The sequence below is a fragment of the Anomaloglossus baeobatrachus genome, chromosome 4, assembly GCF_048569485.1.
Source record: "Anomaloglossus baeobatrachus isolate aAnoBae1 chromosome 4, aAnoBae1.hap1, whole genome shotgun sequence".
Lineage (NCBI taxonomy): Eukaryota > Metazoa > Chordata > Amphibia > Anura > Aromobatidae > Anomaloglossus > Anomaloglossus baeobatrachus.
This window is the reverse complement of record NC_134356.1, coordinates 217993014-218017525: the sequence shown is the minus strand read 5'-3', so window position 1 is coordinate 218017525 and position 24512 is coordinate 217993014. Positions and strand designations below refer to the sequence as shown.

The 24512-nt window shown below is 35.4% G+C and overlaps 1 protein-coding gene across 1 annotated transcript in view; it reads right to left on the bottom strand.

Moving 5' to 3' along the window:
* LOC142301382 (homeobox protein EMX1-like) overlaps nucleotides 1–21224 on the bottom strand; it is a 38527-nt gene extending 17303 nt beyond the window's left edge. The window contains exon 1 of the mRNA XM_075342371.1: nucleotides 20603–21224. Coding sequence (XP_075198486.1) covers nucleotides 20603–20885 — 283 coding nt within the window. The 5' untranslated portion in view covers nucleotides 20886–21224. The remainder of the gene's footprint in view (nucleotides 1–20602) is intronic.
* Nucleotides 21225–24512: the final 3288 nt, after the last annotated feature.

Here is a 24512-nt window from a genome sequence, read left to right as displayed (position 1 = left end):
TTCCATCCTAATCTTTGTGACTATTTGTTTGAACAAATCTTGAAATCTTGAACAAATCCTTTGTTAAAATGTAAGTATGTTCCACCATTTTAATTTTTTTCCCAACACATAATTTTTTATTCAAATATTAAATACCACAAGCATTCAGGAACCAAGCATTTAGACATATCAATACCAGTGTGACTACATCCTCTTTTACTAAGCTATGCATTGTATTAACACAACATAAAAAGGGAAAAGTATAGATAATTTATTTCATCTGGTTATTCATCCCTACATAATATATTGGAATTTATTTGTGCGTAATAAAATCTACTTTCCTGGGAAGACAAGGAAGAGATGTCTCTATAGGTGGAGCATGGTACGTGTGATTATGATTATAATAGTCACAATAATACAACTATTATAAATGTGTAACACCGCTTAGAAGATAATATAGATATACTACATATTCTTCTAGTCACTATTATCGGCTGAGTTGTAAGAGCCTGGTATAATATAATAGCTGAGTGTAGGTATAAAAATACATAACTATAACATAGTAAAGTGTAGGTATAAAAAACTATAATATAGTAAAGTGTAGGTATAAATAATTTTAACTATACCATAGTAAAGTATTGGTATAAAAAACTATAACATAGTAAAGTGTAGGTGTAAAAAACTGTAATAATATAGTAAGATGTAAGTATAAAAAACTAGAACTATACACCATAGTAAAGTGTAGATATAAAAAAATATAACTATAACATAGTAAAGTGTAGGTATAAAAAACTATAATAAAGTAAAGTGCAGGTCTTAAAAACTATAACTATAACATAGTAAAGTGTAGGTATAAAAAACCATAACTATAACATAGTAAAATATAGGCATAAAAACCATAACTATACCATAGTAAAGTGTAGATATAAAAACCTATAACTATACCATAGTAAAGTATAGGTATAAAAAACTAGAACATAGTAAAGTGTAGGTATAAAAAACTATAACTATAACATAGTAAAGTGTAGGTATAAAAAAACATAACTATAACATAATAAAGTGCAGGTATAAAAAACCATAACTATAACATAGTAAAATATAGGCATAAAAAACCATAACTATACCATAGTAAAGTGTAGGTCTAAAAAACTATAACTATAACATAGTAAAGTTTAGGTATAAAGAACTATAACATAGTAAAGTGTAGGTATAAAAAAACATAACTATAACATAATAAAGTGTAGGTATAAAAAAACATAACTATAACATAGTAAAGTGTACATATAAAACAAACTATAACATAGTAAAGTGTACATATAAAAAACCATAACTATAACATAGTAAAGTTTAGGTATAAAGAACTATAACATAGTAAAGTGTAGGTATAAAAAAACTATAATTATAACATAGTAAAGTATAGGTATAAAAAAACATAACTATAACATAGTAAAGTGTAGGTATAAAAAAACATAACTATAACATAGTAAAGTGTAGGTATAAAAAAACATAACTATAACATAGTAAAGTATAGGTATAAAAAAATCATAGTAAACAAAGCTATCCTAAACGCTATCCTAATAATTTCATTAAATTAATGTTGATACATATTTTCTTATCATCCGATCTCATGGATGATTTCAGGATAATGTAAAATAACACAAAGATATGCAATCAGTTAAAAGTAATGAGGAGATATGTATTATCAAATATCATATAATAATGACGTAAAAAAAGAAATAAAAACTTATTGACCATTTTCAGTCTCTGCTTCAATCTTGTCAGACGAATATATAATTTTCCAAGTTACTTAATAAAAGTATCACTCTAACACCTTTATTTTATTTTTTTGTACGCAAAAGTATTTTGGACTCTTTGTATTATATATATTATATTATATATTTTTTATATATATATATATATATATATATATATATATATATCAGACTTTGTACTTTGGACTATAGGAGCATTATTCTTCACAGTTTCATTATCTTTATCTTGATATATTTCATATTGTGGGGCTTATAATATAATGCAGACATCGTAGCTATCAAGAATATTGTATTTAGACCCAATCACTATTGAGTGAACATGATTCTAGTTGGAAATTAAGGGGAATGATATTCCACACGCTCGTCAATAAGTCTCAAGTTTCGTTAATAACCCTGCATGCACCTATGAGCAGCGGGTTAATCTACCATGCAGAGGTCATGATCATTTTTTCACATCCATTATCAGTTTTATCATTGACAATTACTAGTTTTATTACTTAACGCTTAATAATTTGCTCTGTCTTAAGGAGGTAATTATTGTTACAATTGCTTGTAATTGTTCAGTTCTAAGAAGAAAAAAATGCTTCACGCAAACGGGCGTTTAGGTCAGATGTTACACAATTTGGGAGATGAAACAGCCAGACATACTACACTAGGGGTCATGTGTCAATTGGGGAACAGCAATCTCATGGAGTAAGTAGGTCAGTAAATAATATGGTTTTTACATTACATATTTAGATTAAAAATCAACTTACAAAGAAAGGAAATCATTGCAAATATTGATATAGAAAATGGATGGTCAATTATAAACTTCGAGATAAAAAGGGGCATAAAAATCTGTAATAGAAGGATAATAAAATAAAATTCTGTGTATAATATGATAGTAAATTTCTACAAATATTGCCTCAGACGAAAAAAGGATGGATCTACCTGTGGCCAAACATTTTTGTAACTCAGACCACAGCATCATGGTCATGAAATTGCTGGTAGTGAAATGAAATTTCAAGTCCCAGAGAGATAGGAGACTATGGGAGTACAAACTTATGATGACCTTTGACACATTCAGAGAAGGAATGAATGTGTCTCATGGATTCATGTCTTTTTACATCAGTTAAAAGATGTGCTCCTCTGACCATCCGAGCGTGTCACAGCCCTGGACCAGACCCTTATCAAAGGACAATAAAACTTTCACACTGAACTGCAGCAAAATTTATGGCCACAACAGTTTCCCCCCCTGCCATAGAGATAGTTCTGTTTTAAATAACTTGTTTCTTGTTTGTTTTTTTTTACTGCCCCATTCTATGTCCTGTTGTGTATAAATATGTGACTCTTCAGATTTTGTGTTATACCACGCCTGATGAAGAGACCTGAGTAGTCTCGAAAGCTTGCAATTATTACCATCTTTTCAGTTAGCCATTAAAAGGTATCAACCACTGAGGACTTCAGTTCTTTTAAACATTTTTTTTACAAATATTGCATAATATACTGTGGTAAATTAATAATTTATTTTAAAAAAAAAATGCTCATTAAAAAACAGGATAAGGCTACGTTCCCACAATGAGCTTTTGGTGCGTTTTTTACGCTGCATGTTTTTGCTAAGTAAAAAAAAAGTAGTGATTTACAGTTCCAGCAAAGTGGATGGGATTTATGTCCTGCGGTGCGTGTTTCATATCGGCAACATGTCAATTTCTCCTACAGGTACACTAAGGTTTCTGTGCAGATGGTCCATTAACTTGCATTAGATGCGGAAAATCTGCAGGTAAAAAGTGCACACGTGTTTTTATCGCAGAAACACATCAAAAACTCATATAAACTGCACATAAAAATGTCAATAAGGTTTTGCCAAATAACAGGACATTTCAAAAACAAAGCAGCTTTATTTAAAGCATGACCCACCAGAGGCAAAAAATTGCAACATCAAAAAGTAGTAAAAATTTCTTTTAAAAAAAAATGCATACAAAAACACAACTAACCAAAACTACATAAAAGGTGCAGAAATTCTACATCAAAAACTCACTAAAAGCTCATTGTGGGAAGGTAGCATAATATGGAGGGCACAACCACACAGAAATACAGGTGGCAAACTACATGGTTAAGGAGTAATATACAGTAAATAAATAATCTACATTATAGAGGAGCAAAGTGCATGGAGTGTAAAACTGCCCCAAAATGTACCCTGAACAGCTACCAAGCCTACAAAACAGTACCACAAAGTCAATGCAAACCATGGGATGCAACACAACGCAAATTTAGCCAAAAAAAACTTGTGGATAAGAAGCAATGCCTGTTAAGGACCGGGTGATTTGTTTTTGCACTTTTGTTTTTCCAAGAGCCATAACTTTTTTATTTTTCCCGTCGATATAGCCGCATGAGGTCTTGTTTTTTGGAGGATGAGTTGTACTTTTGAATGACAAAATTCATTTTATCATGTAATGTAATGATAAGAAAGAAAAAAATGTGTGGCACAATAGTAAAAAGAGAAATTCTGCAATTTTTTTTTATTTTTTATTTACAGCGTTCATTTTATCATAAAACTGACCTGGCAGTATGATTCTCCGGGTCAGTATGATTCGTAGATACCAAACACGTATACATTTTTGTTTTAACTAGTAAAAAGAAAAAAAAAATCAGGCATTTTGAAAAAAAAAATCTTGCTTGTGTGACTACGTTCCAAGAGCCGCTTTTAATTTTTGGGACATGGAACTGTATGAGGACTTGTTCTTTCATTACATTTTTTCTGTTGTAGCAGCCGAAAAACTGTAGTTCTAGAGTTTACTTTTTTTTTATCATTACAGGGTTTATCTATCGGATTAAGTTACTCAGTGATACCAAATATATGTATCTGTTACTTATTATTATTATTATTATTATTATTATTATTATTATTATTAATAATAATAATAATAATTTTTAATGTTGTAAAAGGGGGTGGTTTCAGCTTTTATAGTTTTTCCAATTTTTTAAAACTTTTTTTGCATTGTATTTAATTGTCTCCTTTCGGGAACTTAACCTGCATTGCTGTACTATAATAATAATCTTTATTTCTATAACGCCAACAAATTCCGGAGCGCTTTACAATTCAGAGCTTCATATACAAGCAAGTAACAGTTTTAGAAAATACAATAATTACAGCAAAAATAAAGGCAACACTGCTTGTAACAGCTTAGAATCTACAATGGGGTGAGGTGGGGGTGACATAAGGTTCAACTGCTTATTTACAACGACAGTCCAGCCATCTCGAAGACATGGGGGATAGATAAAGGATGCATAAACCAATCTTTGTAATGCTATTGGGTGCAGTGGAGTCTGGCGGAGAGTTATGTTCACAGAAATAGTGGAGGGGATATATATGAATTTGCTTTGAGCAGAGAGTGTGATAGGCCACCCTGAAAAGATGTGTTTTTAGGGAGCATCTGAGGCTTTGGAAGTTCCATCCTAGTTTCTTGGGTTAGAGCATTCCAGAGAATTGGTGCAGCTTGGGAGAAGTCTTAGAGCTGGGAGTGGGAGGTTCGGATTAGTGTGGATGTCAGTTGAAAGTTGTTTGCGGAGCGTAGAGAATAGGTAGGGTGATAGACAGAGATAAGGGTGGAGATGTAGGGGGTTCTGCAGTGTGGAGATCTTTGTGAGTGAGGACAAGCAATTTAAATTGGATCCTATGATGTATGGGCAGCCAGTGCAATAACTGGCACAGAGAAGAATATACAAGAAATCACAGTCTCCTATGAATGTCGGCCACGGGCTGCTTATCATAGGAGTACTGTGATGACAGACTCAGGGGTCATCAGCTGACCCCTGGTTGTCATGACAGTTCATCAGCGTCCGGAGATTGCGTTGTGGGAGAACCGATGAGGACTCAGGAGAGCGTGCTTCCCTGCCAGCGTGGGTTAAATGCCGCTGTCAGACAACTGTGGCTGTTATAGTCAGATTAAGATTGAAAGATTCAGCTTTCATCTGCAGGGAATGATGCAGGCTCAATGTGTGAGCCCGCATCAACACAGGGTAACAACTCATTAGTTGTAAAAAGGTTAATATACATTGACATAGAGTGCAGGGGATGCAATCACCCTGGAGCCTATGGGGACCAAAAGGTTCCTTTGGCTCATATGAGAACACTATTACTATTTTCACCAATAGCACGTAAGGGCACCTAAAAGGTTACTATCTAAAGACCAGATCATTCATCTTTATATGTAACCAATAAACTAGCATAACAATGGCCGGCCAGATCTACAAGTGTGCTTCAACTCTTGTGTCCCCCTGTTTCCCCATAGATTGTAAGCTTTCGAGCAGGGCCCTCATTCCTACTGTAGCTGTTGAATTATGTACTATTTTGTTTTGTTTTTGTCTGTACAAGCCCCCACCTGATGTGATGACGTGCTGCGGAATATGTTGGTGCTGTATAAATAAACTTTATTAATATTATTATTATATTATATTTCAGACCTGGGATAACTGGGTGTCCTGTTAAAGATTTTGCATTGAGGCCTATAAGCTTCAAGTTACTCCATAATTCCATACTAATTAGTGTGCATTACTACTTATCCACGTTCTTTATGGCTCACTTTGGGTTGTGTTGCATCCCATGATTTGCATTTTTCTTTTCTGTACGGCTTTCTAGGCTTACTGACTATTAAGCCCATGCTTCTGTCTCCTGTTTTTATGTCTGTTTTTCTTTTTCAATTACTCCATATGTTGTGCAATGTTTGTAGGAGTTTATTATTGTAACATCTATATAGAAACCTAATAAGTTTGTGTAAAGATTCTAGTTTGTATAGGTTGGATACAATATAATAGGCCATGATTAAGATATGCTGATTCTAACAATTAACTCTAAGGGGTACTTTGCATGCTGCGACATCGCTAGCCGATGATAGTGATGCCAAGCGCGATAGTACCCGCCCCCGTCACACATGTGATATCTTGTGATAGCTGTCATAGCGAACATTATCGCTACGGCAGCTTCACACGCACTTACCTGCCCTGCGACGTCGCTCTAGCCGGCGACCTGCCTCCTTCCTAAGGGGGCGGGTCGTGCGCCGTCACAGCGACGTCACACGGCAGCCGTCCAATAGAAGCAGGGGGGCGGAGATAAGCGGGACGTAAACATCCCACCCACCTCCTTCCTTCCGCATAGCCGGTGGAGGCAGGTAAGGTGATGTTTGTCGCTCCTGCGGCTTCAGACACAGCGATGTGTGCTGCCGCAGGAACGAGGAACAACATCGTATCTCCTATTGGTGCGACATTATGGAAATGACCGACACTACACAGATCACCGATTTTCAATGCTTTTGCGATCGTTTATCGGTGCATCTAGGCTTTACACGTTGCGACGTTGTTACCAACGCCGGATGTGCGTCACTTTCAATTTGACCCCGACGATATCGCAGTAGCGATGTCGCAACGTGCAAAGTACTCCTTACATGCTGGAAAATATGCCATCTCTTTGAACAGTATATTCTATATACCTTTCATATTAAAAAACAGTCGACAATGGCTTTCTTAACAGTTGTTTTGAAAAAGTATACTACCCAGTATATGGCAGATGTGTGATATGACAAATATGATATATGATTGATATCATGAATATGAATGAATGTGGCTTCTCTTAGCTACCATAAATGACCAAATGAGAGGAGTCTAGGAGCATAACATATTCTTTATGGTTTATTTATCAACGCGTTTTGAGGCACATGTCTCTTCATCAGGAGTAAAACATAATCCCACCCCACCTCTTCCGACAAGCCTACCACCTGCAGTAACCCTCAGTCTGATATAGCACCGCACGACCATCTCCACCCTCACCTACTGTATCCTCACCCACCCCCTGTAGAATGGTTTGCAGAGTAGGAGGAAAATGGGTTTGAATACCGCGCCAAAACCACAGATTCACCGAGAGTTTGAAAGAATCCCTTTTTATTTTCACAGGTCTACATGTTTCAGGGACATTTCCGTCCCCTTCATCAGGACAAATACAGGGAATAAATCGATTTATTCCCTGTATTTGTTCTGATGAAGGGGACAGAAATGTCCCTGAAACGCGTAGACCTGTGAAAATAAAAAGGGATTCTTTCAAACTCTCGCTGAATCTGTGGTTTTGGCGCGGTATTCAAACCCGTTTTTCTTCCTACTCTGCAAACCAGCTCAACACTATGGGACTGCTGCCGACCACGTTACTGTCATACTGTTCAAGGGGTTGTGACTTGCACAACCTGATAAGGTGAGTGTCTCTCCTGCATTTACGCCACCCTTTTATACCTGGTAAGACCCTATTTGCGCCTGTTGTTTCCACAGTTTTGGCTCAATCCCCTGTAGACTGTGAGCCCTCGCGGGCAGGTTTCTCTCTCCACCTGTACCAGTCTGAGCCTTGTATTGTTTACGACTATTGTACTTTTCCCTACTATCTGTATCCCTTTTCACATATAAATCATCATGGAATATATAGTGCTATGATGATAAATAATAATATTCAAAACCATAATGATTGATATGATATAATATGCCAAGGACATAGCCCTGTTGATTAGGGGGTGTTATGAACCTAGCCTAGCCATGTCAAATAAGGATAGCTGAATATTATGCTGCACTATTCTTCTAACTTGGATAATATGAAATCCAAATACGTGAATGGATTTTGGAAGCCTTCAATACCTTCATACATAGGATTGTGCCACAAATCAGTTTGGACTCATGAACATGAAATAAATGGTTTAGAAAATATAAAATATTTTTTGTACTGTGATAAAAAGCAGCCTAACTTAGCAGAAAAGGGGAACCATATAATCAATGGCATACCTGGCAATATATTCTAGTGTTTCTCCAGTTTTGCATTGGTCTCCATCAGACATGAAAGTGATATATGTTAGATTGGCCAGTGGATGAGTACACAATGTATGAGCATGGACCTCACTATGGCCACAGCTGGTGAAACCCAGATCATTTACCCATACAGTGGAGCCTTGGAGTACGAGCATAATTGGTTCTGGGAGTTTGCTCTTAAACCAAGTTACTCTTATATCAAAGCAAATTTTCCCATAGGAAATAATTGAAATGCAGACAATTCGTTCCACAACCCAAAAACAGTTAATGTATTTATACAAACTTCTTACAGTAAGGCTACTTTCACACATCCGGTTTGAGCACTGCGGCTCAATCCGGCTGTGAAACCTATGTAACGGATGCGGCGAAAACACCGCATCCTTTGCATAAGTTTTTACATGCGGCTGGTCCGTTTTTTTCCGGTTGCGGCACGCTACTGAGCATGCGCAGTGGAAGAAACCGCATGCGGCGGCCGGATGCGTTTTTTTCCGCATCGCGCCGCATCCTGCGTCCATAGGCATGCATTGAAAATGCGCCGCAGCGGCCGGATGCGGCGCGATGCGGGTTTTTTTGCCGGACAAAAAAACGTTGCAAGACACGTTGCCTCCGGCCGCCGCTTTGAAACATTTTGCCGCATCCGGAAAAAACCGGATGCAACGCAAAGCCATCAGGTACAATCCGGTAACAATGCAAATCTATGGGGATAAAACGGATGCAGTACCGGATCCGTTTTACCCGTTTTTTTCCGGATTGTACCTGATGGGAAAAAACTGATGTGTGAAAGTAGCCTTATACAAAATAATGTACTTTATCCATATAAAATTATTACAGTACACTAATACAAAATACTGTACAGTAAAACATATAAAGCAAATTAATCTGCACTTTAGCTTACAATAACATTATTGGTGTGCGGGAGGTACAGTATAAGCAATGTGCTGCACTGGTTATCAATAAGAGTACAATACTATATCCACAAATGCAAATTGATAGACATGCTGTATAGTATATACTGTACTGTACAATGGTATACAATATACAGTACATATGTACAGAAAGTTACCTCCAGAGCGAGTCAGAGCGCGGTGAAAGGATAGAACCGGAAGTGTGCACGGTGAGGATTTGCTCTTATTGCAAATCATTGCTCTTAAACCAAGTTACACATTTGTAAAAAGCTTTGCTTGTCTTGCAAAACGCTCTCAAACCAAGTTACTCTTAATCCAAGGTTCCACTGTATATGGTTTTCATATATTGAGGAAAATATGATTATTTGGAAAATCTTAACAATCACAATAACCTACTAATTTTTTTCATTTTCAATATCTCTACTATGAAATGTCACACCAACAAAAATTGGATGGATAATTAAGTAATGAGCTTAAGAAAAATTGAGCACAAAAACAATTTTACATTTGGAAATTTTTTAGAAGAAGCAATCCAAGTTAAATTTGTACAATGCAGCAAATGTACGAACTGATCTGATACCTGGTATTCTCCAATAGCATGGACTATATTGTGGGCAGCTGCCATTAAAGTAAAAATGTCAGCAGATTTTTGCTATGTAACCTGATGACAGCATGCTGCATGGATTAACACAGAGAAATCAGGGATGCCTGTCTCGTCAAGGTCTTATCTGTTGCTTATTTGCTATGTTTGTTTGTTTAAGTAGCAGGACCCTTACCATTGCTCAGACTACAAAGTCACACACAGGGCAGTCTAGACGCCATCTCACTGTCAATTTACAATCTCTATAGAGAGCATGGTGTGGGCGGGGTTAGCTTTCTCAGCTCTGCTGCATGACTAAATCTAAAACTTCTGATTGTGTCAGAACGGCTGCAGACAGTAATCAAACTGATACATTATTGGATTCAGGGTCTCTTTGCCTGCATCACGCTGCTCTCAGATGAGGTTGCAAAAACCTGCTGACAGATTCCCTTTAATGGATGAAGGTGTGCATTCATTGAACAGAGTGATACAATTTGTCTAAAATTCAGAATGGTTGAACTTTTTGGATTTGCAGTGTGAATTTGGCTACATGTATGTAATTACCCAGGTTCTGCTTCCAGTGATGCTTTAAAATAAGTCATTATACGGATGGTAGTTATGCATTACATAGAATTACAAATGTTAGGTTTGTTCTTGTGCTGATCCTGCAGGTTGGTAAACAATTAGTGGATTAACACATACCTCTGCCCATAGTGTATCATGTGGCCCGGTAGAATAAACCTGAGGCACATGGTGTCATGGATACTGTATTAAACATAGGGAAAACATTCTCATTTCCCTTCTTGATTCTTCTAGCTCTACATTGACCACTTTACACCCTGAGGAACTGTGCATTAACTAAAGTCTTATCATTTTATGTTAAATGAGCAAGATTGGACATGTTAGCATGCCACTATAGTGCGCCAAATAGCTGCTTCAATAGTATGTCTTTCTACATCTGTGCCAATCTATGTGCTAGAATACCTGAGCAGTATCATTCACCTGAATCACAGCATATATAGTATACAAACATTCTCGTGGAATATCACTGATATTTCAGAGTATATTATGGAGTTGTATAATGCAGCTTTACAGCTGTCTTTCTTCTATGGGACAAGTTTATGGAGAACCACCTGCCCAGGACCCCTGTTTCCTACAGGCCCCTCAAGAAATGGTCTTCAGCAGGAATCGTGGCATTATCATGTACAAGATCTTGTACAAAATTCCTGCATGTATAGGAAAAAGTAACAAGATGCAAAGATATTTTTTCCAAGAATTTCTGAGACATTGAATGATGGTCTTATGTGATCACTATATAATAGTTTAATATGGACACTGTATGGCAATATCATCTGTACTCTGGGCATTGAATGATGGTCTTATGTGATCACTATATAATAGTTTAATATGGAAACTGTATGGAAATATCATCAGTACCTTGGGCATTGAATGTTGGTCTTATGTGAACACTATATAGTAGTTTTATATGGACACTTTCTGGAAATATCATCGGTACTCTGGGCATTCAATGATGGTCTTACGCGAACGCTATATGCAAAGATATTTTTTCCTAGAATTTCTGAGACACTGAATGATGGTCTTATGTGAACACTATATGGTAGTTTTATATGGAAACTGTATGGAAATATCATCAGTACTTTGGGCATTGAATGTTGGTCTTATGTGAACACTATATGATAGTTTTATATGGACACTGTATGGCAATATCATCCGTACTCTGGGCATTGAATGTTGGTCTTATGTGAACACTATATAGTAGTTTTATATGGACACTGTATGGCAATATCATCCGTACTCTGGGCATTGAATGTTGGTCTTATGTGAACACTATATAATAGTTTTATATGGACACTGTATGGCAATATCATCCGTACTCTGGGCATTGAATGTTGGTCTTATGTGAATTTTATATGATAGTTTTATATGGACATTGTATGGCAATATCATGAGGATACTAATGCACTGTGAACACTATATGGTAGTTTCATGTGGATAATGTATGGCATTATCTTATGGACAATAGGGCTCTGAATATTGGACTTATGTGAACACTAGATAGTAGTTTTATACGGACACTTTCTGGAAATATCATTGGTACTCTGGGCATTCAATGATGGTCTTACGCGAACGCTATATGGTAGTCTTATATGGATACTGTATGGCAATATCATATGAACAATAGGGTATTGAATGTTGGATTTATGTGAACAGTATATGATAGTTTTATATGGACTATATGGCAATATCATCGGTACAATGGGCATTGCATGACGGTCTTTTACAAATGCTATATGGTAGTTTTATACGGGTACTGTATGGCAATATCATCGGGACACTAAGGTATCATAGTATCATCATAGTATCATAGTTTTTAAGGTTGAAGGGAGACTCTAAGTCCATCTAGTTCAACCCATAGCCTAACATGTTGATCCAGAGGAAGGCAAAAAAAAAAACAATGTGGCAAACAAGCTCCAATAGGGAAAAAAATTCCTTCCTGACTCCACATATGGCAATCAGACTAGTTCCCTGGATCAACACCCTGTCATAAAATCTAATATACATAACTGGTAATATTACATTTTACAAGAAAGGCATCCAGGCTCTGCTTAAACGTTAGTAGTGAATCACTCATTACAACATCATGCGGCAGAGAGTTCCATAGTCTCACTGCTCGTACAGTAAAGAATCCTCGTCTGTGATTATGATTAAACCTTCTTTCCTCAAGACGTAGCGGATGCCCCCGTGTCAAGTCACAGGCCTAGGTGTAAAAAGATCTTTGGAAAGGTCTCTGTACTGTCCCCTCATATATTTATACATTGTGATTAGATCCCCCCTAAGCCTTCGTTTTTCCAAACTAAATAACCCCAAGTTTAATAACCTGTCTTGGTATTGCAGCCCACCCATTCCTCTAATAATCTTGGTCGCTCTTCTCTGCACCCTCTCCAGTTCAGCTATGTCCTTCTTATATATCGGTGACCAGAATTGTACACAGTATTCTAAGTGCGGACGCACTAGTGACTTGTACAGAGGTAGAACTATATTTTTTCATGAACACTTATACCTCTTTTAATACTTCCCATTATTTTATTAGCCCTGGCAGCAGTTGCCTGACACTGTCCACTAAAGTGAAGTTTACCATCCACCCAAGTCTTTTTCTGTGTCTGTTTTACCCAGTGTTCTACAATTAAGTACATAATTATACATTTTATGTCCTCTACCCAAGTGCATGACCTTACATTTATCTACATTAAACTTCAATTGCCACTTCTCAGCCTAATCCTCCAATTTACATAAATCTCCCTGTAATATAAAATTATCCTCCTCTGTATTGATTACCCTGCAGAGTTTAGTATCATCTGCAAATATTGAAATTCTACTCCGCATGCCCCCAACAAGGTCATTAATAAATATGTTGAAAAGAAGCGGGCCCAATACTGACCCCTGTGGTACCCCACTAAGGTATTGAATGATAGTCTTATGTGAACACTATACAGTAGTTTTATATGGAAACTGTATGGAAACATTATCGGGACACTCAGGCATTGAATGTTATTTCTATGTGCACATTGTATGGCAATATCATATTGACACTAGGGCATTTAATGATGGTATTATGTGAGCACTATATCATAGTTTTGTGTAGATATTGTATGGCAATATCTTTTGGACACTAAAGCATTGAATGATGTTCTCATCTGAACACTATAAAATAGTGTTATGTGGATAATATATGGCAATATCATATTGACACTACAACACTGAATGTTGGTCTTATGCGAACACTATAAAGTAGTTTTATATGGGCACTGTATGAAAATATTATCGATACCTGCGGTCTTATGTGACCACTATATGATAGTTTTATCAGAACACTGTAACAAAATATCATCAGTACTATAGGCATTAGTCTTATGTGAACACGATACACTATATTTATATGGCAACATCATCGGGACACTCTGGCATTGAATGGTAGTTCCATGTGGACACTGTATGGCAATATCATCAGGACACTAAGGCACTGAATTGATGGTCTTATGTAAATGCTATATGGTAGTGTTATGTGGATACTGTATGGAAATATCATATGAACAACAGGGAATTGAGTGTTGGTCTTATGCAATCACTATGTGGCAGTTTTATACGAATACTTTACGGAAATATCATTGGTTCTATGGGCATTAAATGATGGTCTTATGCTAACACTATATGGTAGTTTTATATGAAAGCTGTATGAAAATATCATCGGTACTATGGGAATTGAATGTTGGTCTTATGTGAACACTATATGGTAGTTTTATATGGAAGCTGTATGAAAATATAATCGGTACTATGGGCATTGAATGATGGTCTTATGTGAACACTATATGGTAGTTTTATATGGAAGCTGTATGAAAATATCATCAGTACTATGGGCATTGAATGGTCTTATGTGAACACTATATGGTAGCATACAGCAATATTATCCGGACATTGGACACTTAAAACGCTTGTATTTTAACATGTCAATATATGAAGTAATTCTAATGATAGAAATTTTCTATGTCATACTTTATTATTAGTAAAGGCCCTTTCAAACATGAAGAAATTCCTGAAATAGGCACTAAAATGAAAAAGACAAATTATATCAGCTTCTTGTTCTCTATAACAGTCGTTTGGCTTGGGTGGAAACTAGCAGTTTGCTTTACATTTAATGTATGTGCATTGTACACAATACACAAAAGAATAAAATATTTATGCTATTTCCTATTATTTTTTCCATTACTGTAAAATCAAACCTTTTGGCATTGGCACTTTCCATTTCAGTTTTTTTCATTTCTCAATTCTAATGGAAACGGCTTAAAATAAGGTTTTCTGGAGTTGGGACACTCAAAATTGATTAAAAAAATGATAAATCAATATATGTTTTCATCAATTTGATATTTAATAGCGAGAGGCAATTATTTATGTATATAAGCGCAAGGATGCCAAAGCTTTTTTTTTTAATTATTATTATTTTGCTCAGCCAGGAGGGCAGGTCTTTTATTTAACGAGTCAATCTTTTTTAATAAGTGTCATGTCCAGATTATTCCAAGGGCTTAACCTCCTCATATGTGTGCACACTTTCATCGCCAATGTAAACTCTATCATTGCACACAAAGGTTATAACATCAGTACAGACTAACAGGATACTTGTGAATCAGCCCAAAAACACAGATGCAAGTGGCTTATTCCATGTCGGATCAGTAATCCACTGATATATAGAATTTTGACAGAGGCGAGCCTTGTCATCATGCCAGCAATTGGGCTTTCCACATGATCCTTTCGTCCTACAGAGTTCGAATTCGGTGCCACAACCAGTCAGCTTTAAATTATTGCAAATGAAATAGAATATTGAAAATGAAAATTGTATCATTCTGGTGATGAGATATTCTTGGCTATTATATTTAACCCTTTTATTAGATGATACTGATTATTTTTATATAGCACCAAAAAATTCTGTAGCAGTGTATATTGTAATATATTGCTAAATGTCAACACGCATTATAATTTCTAATGGAAAAAGTGAACACAGGTATAGCATCACAGAATATAAAGAGAGTCGTAACCAATAGGCCATAATTCTTATTGGGAAGAAATAATCTGAACTGTAAAAAGTGAAAATTATAGACACAAATGTTTTTATCCAGTATAAATGAAAACATGATTGTGACATCAATTAGAACAAAATACTAAGAGTACAAAGTTTTGCAATAGACGTAGTGTTTCTCACACCTAATTATGCTGTCAGCCTCAGAAGAGGCTCCCGATCTTTAGTAATTACAGAGAACTTACATGCAAACAGTGATGAGGATTTACTCTGCTTGTGCTAGGCCCAGAGTGAAAGTGATTATATGATGTTAGTGAATCATCCATTTCTACTCGATAGAGGGATAGATAGATAGATAGAGGGATAGATAGATAGAGGGATAGATAGATAGACAGATAGATGGATAGAGGGATAGATAGATAGATAGATAGATAGATAGATAGATAGATAGATAGATAGATAGATAGATAATTGATAGATAGATAGATAGAGGGATAGATAAATAGATATGTGACACATCGATATATGAGAAGATACAAAAGACCAGAAGAAGGAATTGCTGCCGAAACGCGTTGTTTTCACATGTAGCCACCTATAATATCGATATTGATTGTGCCAGTGTGATGAATAATCTTTTAAGAAAAGAAAATAAAAATTAATTTTTATTCCTACCACCGATTCCCAGCGGATTTCATCCTTATATTGGATCGATAGATAAGAGATAGAAACACAAAGAGAGACATCAATAGACAGATAGGCAAAAAAGCAGGCAGCATTCCAAAATAAAGTGAAAAAAGTGGACTTTAATATCCCATATGCTGTATGCTTTTTTGCTTATATATATTGTTCACCAAAGGATTTATGGCTTGTTGGGGGGCCTTGCCTCCAATTTTCATACTTGTTTGTGCTGTTCCAATTTTTTCATTAGATAGATAGATACAGATAGATAGATAGATAGATAGATAGATAGATAGATAGATAGATAGATAGATAGATAGATAGATAGATAGATAAAATATTGGGGCAGCACTCCAAAGTCACAAGGTAAGAAAATGGATTTGAATTAACCTATGCGACACTTCGGCTCACGACAGAAGAGGCTTTTTCAAAATAAGGTTATTTTAACTTGTATACAAGAGGTTTTGGTGATAACCTTGGAGGCTTTGCACCCATGTTTGCATGCTTTTAGTCTTCTATCTCTAGATAGACAGATAGATGTGTCCTCTCACTAGCTATTCTCCAAAACGATGTAGTACTCACGCCACTAAGCCATTACTACTGTGCAGTAAGCCTTTGCTAGTCTTGTGGATATATATATTAGGTTTAGCTATGGCAGCACAGTGGCTCAGTGATTAGCATTGCAGCGCTAGGGTCCTGGGATCAAATCCCACTAAGGAGGTTGAATGTTCTCCCCGTGTTTGTGTGGGTTTCCTCCAGGTTCTCCAGTATCCTCGAACACCCCATAGAGGTATAGGGAATTTAGATTATGAGCCCCAATGGGGACAGTGATAATGTCTGCAAAGCGCTGAGAAATAATAGCGCTATATGAGTGAGTAAAATAACTAAAGTGCTCAGGTCAAATTGCCTCCTCTGTCAGACAGATATCTGTGGAAAAATGTTACCAGATATCCAGATATTCTTCCATGCACAGATTAACTAAACCGGGTATAGCAATCAAAATATCGACTAAAATCTCACAATGTAAAATGAATTGTCTATATGAAGCACAGACTAAAATCCACAGAGATTTTCACAGCCACATATTAATTGGATCTGCTTTCTAGAACCTTCATTGAATCTGAAAAGTATAATCCTGGCCCTAGGGCCTGATATTTACATAATCACAGGTTCCCATGCAATATCCCCACTAACCGTTTGTCCTGATGGTATTGATGACATGTATATTTGGATTAGAGCTTTTCCTGGGACAATACATAAAAGGGGACAGTACAAAATGACAACTTTGAGCTGCCGTAGGGAGCTCATCTGTGTACAATGGAATAACTCCTCATGGAGCGTATGGAATAACTCCTTATATGAAAATATCTGTATGACCATTGCAAAATGGGGTAATAGTCCTAAAAATGTCCATCCTTGTACCCTGATTGCGAGAGACACATCAGCACCTACACATGCTTCCATACACTATAATCTATAATAAGGAATAATACAGCCACCTAATCATGATAAGGGCAGGGGGTTTCAGTGTTATGAAATGGCGTGTGGAAGGTAAAGCGTTGCATTACCTATTAGAACCATATTTTTAACCCTTTTTTGGAGTCCATAATTATTTGTAATTCTTGTTTTTCTTGTTATATAATAAAGGAAAACCCTCAGATATTTAACAAAGGGCATTAAAAATGATACTCCTATGTATATAGAGGGTCCTCTTCTCTCTGTACTAGTCTGTCTACTGTAACTTGTGTATGTATTCTGTATGTAACCCCTTCTCATGTACAGCACCATGGAATCAATGGTGCGCTATAAATAAATAATAATAATAATAATAATAATAATCCACCACTATGCTCGTGAAGTAACAATTAAAATTAGATCCTTTTTGCTCTAATTTTTACAAATAATTTTCCTAAATGAATCTCTAATTTTATATCAAATAAATGGTTTTCAGACTGAAAAGAGTAAACCTACAGATGCATCGCTAATAACTAATAATTCATTAATATTGACGTAAAGACGGGTCTCCATTTATCCGTGGCATCAAAATTGGTTTTCTTGCGCTTCACTTGATCTCAACTGATATAAAAACAGATACAGCTTTCATCTGGCGCCTGCAAAACTGGTGAGCTGGATCAAAAAATGCAACATGTAGTATTTTCTGACCCGCCCCCTCGAAGGGCTTGGCGGAAAAACTGATACCCCAACCGGATGGGAACCATCCCATTGAAATTTATGGGATTGTTCCTAGATCACTTTTCCTATAGCATTTTGAGCACAATACAAGTTAAAAAAAAAGCAGCTGACTAGGAAAATGAATTCTAGGCCTTCCCTCGATGCGCTTGGAGATTAACAATAATATTGTTAAATGTTTATCAGGTAGATAAAAAATGAAATTACATATCTCTCTCTATTATATATATATATATATATATATATATATATATATATATATACATATGTACACACAGTATATATATATATATATATATATATATATATATATATATAAATATATATATATATATATATATGAAATATATTGAAATATATATATACTGTATATTATTTTTTATCATCATGTGTGTAAACATATATTTTATATATATATGTATATATATATATATATATATATATATATATAGATATATGCACACACATTTGTCATTAAATATTTAATGCACATATAATACAAAAAAAATGATATGTAATTTATTTTTTTATGTATACTTGATTCACAATAACAACATTTATTGTATAATTCCAGTCCAACAATTATACAATACCAATTCCCTACTTTTTTGATCAGTATACATTGCTGCAAAATACAAACAATTTATTTTTGTATATTGATAAATGTATATATATATATATATATATATATATATATATATATATATATACACAATTACACACAGAAAAGAAAGAAAGAAAGAAAGAAAGAAAGAAAGAAAGAAAGAAAGAAAGAAAGAAAGAAAGAAAGAAGGAAAAACAGAAATAAAGAATTTTTCACAAATTTTCCAAATCTTTTTTCCTATATTAGTTAGTATTAAGAAATATGGAGAATGGAATGCACATTTTCTCTTGAATGTTTAAAAGAATTATCCCATAGAGGTCTGAAACACAACAGTACAAAAGATACAGATTTTCTCTTAATAGGAATATATAAATAGGAATGTTGTTAGATTTGTCATAGAGAGATACATGTTTCTTTTTGGATTAACAAACTAGATATATTCCTGCACTACCTGAAATTCGGATTTGTAAGTGTAACATCCTCTAGAAAGTCACAGGAGTGTGTGTGTGTGTGTGTGTGTGTGTGTGTATAACTATGATGTCAATAATTATTTCTTATTTATATAGCAGCAACATGTATAGATATATATCTATATATTTATGTGGGGATATATATATATATATATATATATATATATATATATATATATATACACACACATATATATTTTTATATATATATATATATATATGTATATATATATATATATATATATATATATATATATATATATATATATACAAACACATGTTTTAACTGATGTGACATGATATAATAGGAGATTTAATGAATTGTACAGAAGGTTGATAATAAATGCACCTACCACTCTTTGAATCTATCTACCTATTGGTTTAATATCTTACTGTCTAGCTTTTGTATATCTCTCTATATCTCTTAGTTTCCTATTTCTCAATAATCTGTCCACACATTCTATTTCCATATAATGATTGTCCCCACAGTTCTGCGATTCCAGAAACACTGTAGTGATCACATTGGGATGGTGCTGACATATACCGTGGAGTGTGCTGTATAATGAGGGCAGCTTTCAGGGTGCTAATTACAATCTGTGAGGTGTGACACCGACTCCTGAGCCTGCACTAATAAGGATCTGACTGCCAGTTCATTAGCAGTACAATCCAAGGATCACAATTTGCACCATAAGGTTCATGGTGCTGGAAAATGAGGATTCATTACTCTAAAACAACTCCAGAGAAAGATTATATTCTGCAGTCAGGAATAAATCGAGTAAGGCTGGGCTCCTTGTAGGTGTTTACCTCTACCCTTATTCTGGTACTTGTAGGGGGACCTGCATTTTAAATAAATAAATATATATATATATATATATATATATATATATATATATATATATATATATATATATATATATATATATATCCTTCATCACAAATCACAAATGTATGTACATGATCTAAAGTAATGAAGATACACCACACTTTCCTGAACTCTCTGCACCCTTGAGGCACTCACCTGGCAGTCGGTGCCGCAGGATCCAAGGGCAGAAGCTGAGAGGGTCCCGGTGCAGAATCCGGTGCTGTGGGATGCCCAGGGTGTGCCCATAAGGGTTGGCAGGCGGCTCCGGGAAGACCAAATCTGGGGCACCAAGAAGACGCAGTCCTGGGCGAAGAGTGGCAGGCGGCAGCCCAGGCTCTGGGTACTTTAGGGCAGTGGGTCTGAGAGGTTCCTCTGGACTTCGGTCTGGACCCACTAAAGCCTCAATGGAGAAGCCTTTCCTGGCTGGAGGCAGGAACATGGTGCTGCCCCTGGGGCAGGTTACAGGAGGCAGGGGGAGGAGGGCATTACCCAGTGCCACTTGTAGTAGAATCCTGTGCCAGTTCTTACAGTGTACCAGCTCTCATGAATTCTCCTAATATCCTGGAGGCACCTGTAAGATGGAGAAGAGTACTTTACCCCCTGTGCAATTGTTCTGGCCAGGTCTTGCCCTCCTCCAGGATCTAGAACATTATCTTCTGTAAAGTAGCTCCACCGGACAAATGTGTGGCAGTCGTATATATAATGTGTCAGGTATGGGACTGAAAGCAGAAGATGGCAGAAAGTAGAGAAAGCAGAAGAATGGAGGGGAGTGAGGGGAGGCCAGTGAGTGGGATGTGTTTGGATCTGACTGCTCTCCTCCTCTTATCTGCCCTCATCTCCAGACACACCAATAGCACAGGAGCTGGGAGGTGCACCCTACACATGCCACCCATGCTGGAAAGTCTGCTACCTGCAGCAGGTCAGCACCAGGTCCTGCTAATTATCATATGGCTCCACAGAATGTGATATATCCTCTATATAATGCAATATTCTGCAAACTGCTGTGCCTGGTCTCAGGGCTTCTGTTCAGTGTCATGAGATACTTCATTTATGTCTGACCGTGTATAATAATACAGAATAATGACCATGTCCAGGGCTCTATATGGGGCTAAACACAACGAATTTTACAGTATTATAATCTGAAGAAATAATAATAATAATAATAATAATGATTCCCCCAGAACCAAACATATACATTATTATTATTATTATTATTATTATTATTATTATTATTACTACTACTATGGAATAAAATACTATTACATGTCACATAATGTATTCATATAGTTAATGTAACGTTGGTTTATGTCATCATTAGTGTCACATGTAAATATGGTTAATGACTGATCTGCAATTATTAGAACACACTAAATTAGAAGAGAAATGGCAACCGTCTATGTTCAGAGGAAAGCTCACCTACATGGAAGAAAATGGGAAACAAAATAATAATAATAATAATAATAATAATAATAATAATATGTGTTATATTATTATTAATAATAATTTTATATTCATAATAATATTTAAAACAATAATATTTGTTATATTATTAGTATTATTAATAATATGTTTATATTCATAATAATATTAATAATAATAATACAAATAATAAAAATAAATATTATTATTACTACCATTATCTCAGTGTACTGGGAGTGCTGCCGTTTATCCCCTACACCTGTATATAATCTGCGTATCGGGCAGTTTGCTGGCACAAAGTCTCCCCAGATTTCTCGGGATCGGTGCTGGCACTTGGTGGAAGGCACAGAGCTAAACATAAATCTCTGGATCGTTAGATAATGAATTAAGAGACCAGAAAATCGGTGAAAAGGGATAAGGCTTTTGCTGGTAATGAAATGTCCCAAGTATCATGTCCTCTATGGAATGACTAATGAGCGATCATCTCACATTCATCCGGTAAACGAATGTACACTAGAAATGACCTCAATGACACCTGAATAAATATGGCCGGCATCTCCATTGTGTTAATATATTGGAATTAAAGCAATATTTTTCAGTTTATCGTATCCCAAGCCTTGCTTATTCAATTAATAAATATTATTGTAAAAAAGAATAATAGAGCAAATGGAGAGATCGATCTTACACACCATAAATGTATAGACAAAAATACAACTATAACAAAATAGGTGTAGTTTACAGTTCATTTAGACAATACATTTAGCAGTATGTTTATGTTTTTACATTTTAGACAATCATTAAATATTATCATGTGGTATGTGTAAGTATTATGTGTTACTATATTTGTCTCAAAATATCCATGTATCAAATCTATCTATTATCTTATATATCTATCTATCAATTATACATGTCTTTCTGTCTATCTACTTGTAGGTATCTCTATTATCTAATCTATCATTTGTGTCTATTTAATGTATCTATCATTTATCTATCTATATTATCTTATCTATCTATTGTTCGTGTCTATCTATTTGTATCTATCTATCCATCTACCTATCTATGTCTATCTATATTGTCTTATATATCTATCTCTATTATCCAATCTATTGTTCTGGTCTATCTTTTTGTATCTATGTCTTATCTATCTCTCTAACTATCTATTTGTATCTCTATCTATCTATATCTGTCTATCTGTATCTATCTATCTATCTGTATCTATCTATCTATCTATCTATCTGTATCTATCTATCTATCCATTATCTATCTATCTATCTATCTATCTATCTATCTATCTATCTATCTATCCATTATCTATCTATCTATCTATTTGTCTCTATCTATCTATCTATCCTGTCTGTCAATCTATTGGTATATATCTATCTAATATGTCTATCTATTATCTAATCTATCTATCTATCGATCCAGTCTTTCAATCTATTTGTATCTAATGTGTCTATTTATTATCTATCGTTTGTGTCTATCTACTAATGTATCCCTCTATCTATCTATCTATTATCTATCTATCTATCTATCTATCTATCTATCCCTCTATCTATCTATCTATTATCTATCTATCTATCCATTATCTATCTATCTATCTATCTATCTAGCTATGATTCTATCTATCCATTATCTATCTATCTATCTATCTATCTATCTATGATTCTATCTATTATCTATCTATCTATCCATTATCTATCTATCTATCTATCTATCTATGATTCTATCTATCCATTATCTATCTATCTATCTATCTATCTATGATTCTATGATTCTATCTATCTATCTATCTATCTATCTATCTATCTATCTATCTATGATTCTATGATTCGATCTATCTATCTATCTATCTATCTATCTCTATTATCTCATATATCTATTGTTTGTGTCTGTCTATCTCTTTCTCTCTCTCTTTCTCTCTATGTATCTAATGTCCAGGCATCCTTTGCAAACCAACGCTTATTTGGAGGACCAGATTTCTTGACCATGAGCATATAAAATTAGCCAATTCTTTGTATCCATCTTGGTAAATAAGTGCAGCCCTTATAGCACAAACTGAAATGTCCCAGTTGTAAATATCCAGACATATTGAGACATTCTGCTATGATGTATTTGTGAGCCATCACATCCATAACACCATTAATGGGGCAGTGAACTCCCACAGCTTATAAGCTAATAATGTGTGTGTAAATTGAACAGGGGACTTATAGGCACAGAAGATCTGCAAGATAAAGTAGTGATCTAGGGGACAGACTTTTTTTGTTTTTTAAACTTCATGTCAATCATTACATTAAAGCCTGCCTCTCCCCAGCCTGGAATGCTGATTACAGATGGTGATAAATTGTGGGTTATGTATCAATGCAATGCTGACAGTTATCTATCCTAGTGGTATAGAAAACAACTGTGTTTGGCATGAGCAGTGATGTTCCCCACACGATGAGCCTTAACATAGGTGTTAGAATAGGCAACTGCCTTCCTAGTACTGGTTTCTGTGCCAGTGAGCACGACCAGGTTTGCCATTATTCATCTGGGTGGGCTATGTGGTAAATGCCACATGCATTGTGCCCCTCCATCAAAGAATACTGCTCTTTATATATGCACAGCAAGCAAACAGGCGTTGGATTAAGACCAGTGCGTACGCTGCGTT